Source organism: Austrofundulus limnaeus, unplaced genomic scaffold (genome assembly GCF_001266775.1).
Source record: "Austrofundulus limnaeus strain Quisiro unplaced genomic scaffold, Austrofundulus_limnaeus-1.0 Scaffold460, whole genome shotgun sequence".
Classification (NCBI taxonomy): domain Eukaryota; kingdom Metazoa; phylum Chordata; class Actinopteri; order Cyprinodontiformes; family Rivulidae; genus Austrofundulus; species Austrofundulus limnaeus.
This window is the reverse complement of record NW_013952862.1, coordinates 210,675-217,883: the sequence shown is the minus strand read 5'-3', so window position 1 is coordinate 217,883 and position 7,209 is coordinate 210,675. Positions and strand designations below refer to the sequence as shown.

The 7,209-nt window shown below is 39.5% G+C and overlaps 1 protein-coding gene across 2 annotated transcripts in view; it reads right to left on the bottom strand.

Annotated features, from left to right (window-relative positions):
• Positions 1 to 3,939: 3,939 nt before the first annotated feature.
• Positions 3,940 to 7,209, bottom strand: part of anp32e (acidic (leucine-rich) nuclear phosphoprotein 32 family, member E) — a 6,223-nt gene continuing 2,953 nt past the window's right edge. The window contains exons 2-7 of one of the 2 annotated variants that reach the window (XM_014025182.1): positions 6,478 to 6,627; positions 6,183 to 6,305; positions 5,942 to 6,104; positions 5,740 to 5,867; positions 4,720 to 4,759; positions 3,940 to 4,637 (exon numbers count right to left, since the gene is read on the bottom strand). In XM_014025182.1, coding sequence (XP_013880636.1) covers positions 4,552 to 4,637; positions 4,720 to 4,759; positions 5,740 to 5,867; positions 5,942 to 6,104; positions 6,183 to 6,305; positions 6,478 to 6,627 — 690 coding nt within the window. In that variant the 3' untranslated portion in view covers positions 3,940 to 4,551. The remainder of the gene's footprint in view (positions 4,638 to 4,719; positions 4,760 to 5,739; positions 5,868 to 5,941; positions 6,105 to 6,182; positions 6,306 to 6,477; positions 6,628 to 7,209) is intronic. The other variant, XM_014025183.1, reaches the window with a different exon arrangement.

Genomic DNA, 7,209 nt, shown 5'->3' with positions numbered 1-7,209 from the left:
GTTATGAGATCTCACCTCCTTGCTTCCTTTCCTTACTCACTTGTCTCCTTCTAAGCACACCCTAAAGTTTTTTTTTAAGTCTTCATTCACTATCCTGTTGATAAACTGAAGAGTTGTAAATGCATAAGAAGTCAAAAATGTTCAATTAAAATCTGGTTTAGTTTTGATGTGAAAGAGATACTGGTGCATTTAAAACTCAAAAAAAAAAAAGGGTAGAAAATCAGGACTACTCAAGAGAAAGACAACAGCGCCCTCTGCAGGCCAAGCTGTGAACACATGAAACTTTAAATTAAACAAGAACAAGAAGCAGACAATAGAAAACAGCTCATTATCAAAACAAATAAAATAAAAATATTAAAAACTCTTCAGAGAGGTAATACTGAAGACCATTTTTTTTCCATAAGATCATTTTTATGAGCTAATATATGAAAATTATTCATTAGATTTTCATAATTAGGAGAAACTTTCTTAAAAATTTATGAGTCACATACTTTGTTCATGTGAGTTTTATACTCATCTCAAAATGTTGAAATACTATCTTGTAAATATGACATATGAGATATTATGCATGTTTATCTCCTAATCATGGTAATATGGAAGAAATTAATTTCTATAAATTTTTTTAAAAAGCCAGGACAAATTTAATTTTTTTCACCATTATTCTATTTTGTCTGATTATTTCTTTTACATTATTTGAATTTGATTACCATCTGAAAATTATAAAATCCATTGGAATGCATAGGATGCAGTTTTTCTTTTTAGTTGGAGCTTATTGTAGGACACAGTATTTTGACTTTTTTTTGCTCCTTTCAACTATGTATTTAGCACACAAATGTACTCTAATATATCAAAATTATTATTTTTTTATTTGCATATATATATAGTTGTTGTGTAGTATTGATATTTTATTGCATTTTGATTTTTCTTAACATACAACAGGTTGTCACAGCTGTTTTATTAGCTTTTCCCCCCTCTTATTTGTGGGCCTTTAATCAGTTGCACTCACTGAACAATGCAAAGACAAATTTACTGCTTTTATTGCTGTTAATAATAAATGTGTTCAGATCACCAGAGAAGTTGGTCAGTCCTGTCAAAGTGTGCAGCACACCAGAAACACCTGAACCAAAGTAACATTTTTTTACTGCTGTTTTTTTAAGCTGATAATAAAAAAACAGGATGTAGATATGTGGTGTATGTTCTCAGTAATGTTAAACTAATTTAACATTATGAAATGAATTAAAAGTAAATAAAGACATATTTTAATGAACACTGTTTACTTAAATACAAAGCAAAGCTGTTTCAAACAACACTCTGAGGTAAAATGTGTTAAGTTTGTGTTAACTGGATGCAAACAGATGTAAAAACGGTCAAATAAGCATTAAAAGGCGATGGAAGTGGATTATTTTTGAGTTGTGCTGATTTTAACCACCTACAGGGGGAAACTGAGTTAGAAGATGAGTCACTCTGTTATTTATTAGGATAAAAATATTAACAGCCATTAATCAATAAACACTTAAACCAAAAAAAAAAAGAACACTTTAAAACAAAAACAAACAAAATCCACAAAGCTAAATACTTTGTTCCACTCGCTCACTGCCTCCACGATAAGAAACAAACCTAAAATAAATCACACACACACACCAAAACACACACATCTCCTCTGTGAACCTGACCCACAGCAGGTCCACGTATTTCTAACTTTAAACCAGTGACTCCATCTGAGTTTCCTGACAGGCTGAGAGGTCGTGGAGGGGCTGCTCTCCTCGCTCGGAGCTCAGACGCTGATATGGCTGCGACTCAAACAGCTTCTGGGATTTTTATTTTTTTTTAACGTCGTGGTTTCAGAAAGAATTCTGCGTGTGAAGCTCGGGACAAAAAGACAAAACGTTTTGAGCCGGTGGCTCCTGAGAACACGGGTCGAATATAGAAAATAAACTCGAAAAAACTCAACGCGATCCACAAGTTCTGTTTTTGTAGCAATACATAAAACATCTGAGTACCTACTGGGTACTTACCAGGCTGTATTACTTACCAGGAACTTCCTAAGTGTGTATGTACCCAGTACTAACAGGGCACCTAAAGGGACTGGGCTGTATTATAAAGATACTTGTTACCCTGTAGATACTCTTGTATATACCAATTACATACTGAGTGGTTACAAACTATATACAGGGTATGTATCTGATACTAACAAGACATGTAATGGGTATGTACCAGGTAAATACCAAGCATGTACTGAGTGGTTACAAAGTATATACAGGGTATGTCTCTGATACTAACAAGATATATACTGGGTATGTATCAGGTACACACCAAGTAGCTAGAGTCTGTACTGGGTAGGTACCAGGTATATACTGAGTGGTTACAAAGTACATACAGAATTTGTCTCTGATAGTAACAAGATCAGGTACACACAAAGTACATACTGATTAGCTACAGAGTAGGTACTGGGTATGTATCTGATACTCACAAGACATTTACTGGATATGTACTAGGTATAAATCTGAGTAGTTACAAGTATGTACTGGGTACATATCTGGTACTAACAAGACATTTATTGGGTATATACCAAGTAGGTACTGAGAAGTTATGAGTATGTACTGGGTATGTATCTGGTACTAACAAGACATATACTGGGTATGTACCAATTATAAACTAAGTACATACTGAGTGGTTACAAAGTATATACTGGGTATGTATCTGATGCTAACAAGACATGTACTGGGTATGTACCAGGTAAATACCAAGTATGTACTGAGTGGTTACAAAGTATATACAGGGTATGTCTCTGATACTAACTGGGTATGTATCAGGGACACACCAAGTAGCTAGAGTCTGTACTGGGTATGTACCAGGTATATACTAAGTATGTACGGAGTGGTTACAAAGTACATACAGAATTTGTCTCTGATTCTAACAAGATCAGGTACACACAAAGTACATACTGATTAGCTACAGAGTAGGTACTGGGTATGTATCTGATACTCACAAGACATTTACTGGATATGTACTAGGTATAAATCTGAGTAGTTACAAGTATGTACTGGGTACATATCTGGTACTAACAAGACATTTATTGGGTATATACCAAGTAGGTACTGAGAAGTTATGAGTATGTACTGGGTATGTATCTGGTACTAACAAGACATATACTGGGTATGTACCAATTATAAACTAAGTACATACTGAGTAGTTACCAAGTATATACTAAGTAGGTATCTGGTACTTACAAGAAATGGACCAGGTACTTGACAGATATTTTCTTAGTACTGATCAGGTATGTACAGGGTACATATTTGGTACTTACTGAGTATGTACTGGGTATTTACTAGGATTTACTCTGTACATACCAGGTATATATCAGGTTTGCACAGAGTACTTACTAAGTATGTAAACACCTAGTACTTACAGTACCAGGTACAAACTGGGTATATACCAGGTTGTATTGAATACCTGCTGGGTATATACTATGTCCAGAGTAACAAAGTCACGTCATAATACAGGTACAAGAACATACTAGGTATTAAGTACCAGGTATGTAATACATATTGCTACTATTCTGCAGACCAGTTGATGTTTTTTATCGTTTATCAGATTCAACATAAACTCCACGTCTGAGAAAAACAAAGAAAGCAGGTGTGGTAGTCACAGGACCTGTGTGTGGCTGGTTTTACCGTTTATAGGAATGACTGTGATTTATTTTTTGTTGGCGTGGACGTGTAAAAACCATGAACTGGTCTTCAGACAGGAACAGTTCCAGCACGCAGGTCATCAACACAAACACACACACAGGCTCAAATTTATAAATAAATAAATAAAACTGTCCGGACAACAAGACGTGTTTAGTCGCAGGCTGCAGACGGGTTACTTTAACAAATAAATCACTGTTTACGTCAGACAAAAGAGGAGGGATTTTAAAGGTTTGTTCACAGAGAAAACTGTTTGTTTTTTTGTTAATGCTGGTGATGCTACTGTTAATTTGTATGTGCTGATCCTGTAAAATATTATCTTCTGTTTTAAATTAAGCACAGCTGAGAGACGGATTAAAAACTATTAAAACAAATCCAACCAGCCTTTTTTTTTTGTTTTTTTGTTTGATTTTAAAGAGCGAACAAACACTGAGTCTGCACCGGAGGCCAGCAGGATTTTAAAAGTTGTCTCTGAAGATCTAAAAAAAAAAATCAGTTTCTGGATGAYCTTCTGTGCTTGAGGACCTGATTCAAGGGAGGAGCTGCAGCAGCCGGGCTTGTCATCCAGTGAGATGTAGTTCGGAGAGGAGGCAGACTCAGAACCTGGACCAGGTTTTTTCTTTAAAGGGAAACGTGTGGAGTCTTCAGCGGGAAACCAGCAGGTAAAGTTCAGATAAAATCTTTGTGTAAATTTTTATATTTGATCTAAAAACAACACGTGATTCTACAACAAACTGAAACCAACTATCTCAGGACGCAGCGGCGCGGCTGCTGTCGGATGGAGGTCGGGTCCGGCAGGAGGACTGAAACAGACAGAGACGGGAGGGGGGGACGACGCGCAGACGGGCGGTCGGGTGCTGGGCTAGTTGTCTTCGTCCTCGTCATCGTCCTCGCCCTCGTCGTCTACGTCTCTCTTTCTCTTCTGTCCGTGAACGCCCGCCTGTTCCTCTGCGGAGACAGACCGGACCAATCACAGCCTGGAACAAGCCGCCGGGGGGGTTGCAACGTCAGCCGCAGCGTTATGACTCACCTTCTTCTTCTGCATAGTCTTCCTCGTCGTCGTACTCTTCCTGYAGACGCCAAACAGACAAAGAGCAGCTTAGCTTCGGCTAAAAAGCTAACATGTTATTAAAATCCATCCAGTGGTTCATGAGGTTTTTTGGCAACAAACAGATACAACACAAACAAACACACACAAAACATCATCATCATCATCGCCTTTTAGCGACAGACTGGTTCAGAGGCGTCCATTTTTACACCCGAGATAAATTCATCACCTGAACTAAATCAAACCCATTTTAAAGTGCCTGTGACATGAATTTTTTGTGATAAACGTGATTGCACTTTTGGAAAGATAACACTGATAACATATTGCAAAAGAAATTTCACACTAAGATGAACAGTTGTTTAGATATTTGCATGTGAAATAACAGGAAGTGATGTCAAAGGGGAATGTCTGCATGTGAACAGAGCGCTGCTACAACAGCTAACAACACAGACAGACGGGAATTTTCTGATTGGAGAAAAGTCATCAAATAATGCTTTAATAAACAAAGACCAGGGAGGTTTCTTTCTTAAAAAGTTCCCCTTTGATGTCACTTCCTGTTTCACTTTGGCTGAGCCAAATGCAAAGGAAAATATGCCAGTTATGGGACAAAACGGGGTAAATTGTGTGTTTTATGCCTATATTTTCCTAAATATGAAGATATTTTCTTTGACTTTTTGTATTTGAAGGATAGGCATGTCACAGGCACTTTAACTAAAACTCCTGACTATAACTGTCAAAGACTGAAGCCACGAAAATTGGTTAACAAACACCTACTGAGTCCGCTCAAGTCAAATCTAGTGTTCTGTAATAAACAGATAGCAGCATTGAAGCAGGGCTCTGTTCTCTGCCTGGATCAGCACAGGTGCATGATGGGATGGGATAGGGGGTCTGCTATGGATCCACCCACAGACTAAAGGCAAGTTGCTCAGCACAGGTGCATGATGGGATGGGACGGGATGTCTGCTATGGATCCACCCACAGACTAAAGGCTGAGTTGCCCACCTGATTGCCCTGGTTCACCTGAAAGCTCAGCCCCACCTCTCCTCCTTCTGAGCCATCCTCATCATCCTCTTCATCATCCTCCTCGCCGTAGTCCCCGGTTGGCCCCGCCCCGTCCTCGCCGTCTTCATCTGCGAACAGAGACCACCGTGAAACTAAGACAGGACCGAGGCGGAGGCATCCACGTTCTGTTGAACGTCTTCACCTTCGTCGTTGGCTTCCGAGTCCGGTGCCTCGTTGTCCTCCTGGTCGAAGCCGTCCAAGTAGGTGACCTGAGGGAGCAAATCGAAGACGCTCTCCCTGTAGTCCTCCAGAGACGTGATCTCACAGTTGAACAGGTCCAGACTCTGCAGGCTCTTCAGGTTTTGCTGCGGGGACGACAGCAGCAGCTGAGCATCTCTAAACACCCACAGTCGCTTCGCAAAAGAAAAGAAGAACGGACTGACCAGCGCCTCCAAAGTGTTCAGCTCCTTGATCTTGTTCCCGCTCAGGTTGAGGTAGGTCAGGTTAGGACATTTCTCCGCGAGGGTCTCCAGAGACCCCGACAGGTTGTTGTCGCTCAGCTCCAGCTGGAGAAAGAGGAGGAGAGCTGAGGCTACATTCAGAAAAAGAACATCAGAGAAACACTGACACCTGGTGGACAGACGGGTGTATTACAGCTTCACTTCATAAACAAACCATGACAGGAAAACAACCTGCTGATCAAAGCAACGGTCTTTAGTCCAGAGGAGAGCTTCTTACTTTGCGTAGTTTGGGCAGAGAGGGAAGCTTGGCCAAAGAGCTCAGACCCACGTTGACCATGCTGAGGAACTCGAGCGCCGTGAACCCGTCTGTCAGACCTTCCACCTCCCCGTCAGCTGAGCGACTGTTGTCCACAACCAGCTCCACAATCTGAGAGGGCAGAAACTCATATTTTACATTTACAAAAAAAAAAAAGACTAATTTAAAAAATGTCCCTTAGAATTACTGGAAGTTGACAACCCTAATTGTATTTGAACCAAAAGTGTTCATATTTAATGTAGATAGAAAAATAACCAGCAACACAGCAAGTGAAAACAAAAACTAGGAGTTTGCACAGCTGTAGTCCCCACCGATACCTCCTGTTGTTTGTACACCTTTGAATAGCTGCAACAGGTAACGTACAGGTGAGTTAATTAGTCATTAGTGCTTTATTTTTCTAATTAAATTTACTGTTAAAAAATGTACCAATTTTAAGCAACATATCTGTAAAACTGCACAAGTTGTAGCCATTTTTGTTTTCTAATATCAGTCAGCTGTGGCGGCCATCTTTAAATTAGCTTGCGTGCAAATAGAGCTCAGAACGTCTGCTGTGGATCAGTCTCAGCTACTACCACATTAAAATTTATGTGACCCATCACATCGAAACGAGGATTAAGTCCAAAGGTGGAAAAATAGGCAGATAAATTGCATTTTGCCAGAATATAATGAATTAATTCATTATCAATGTATCAT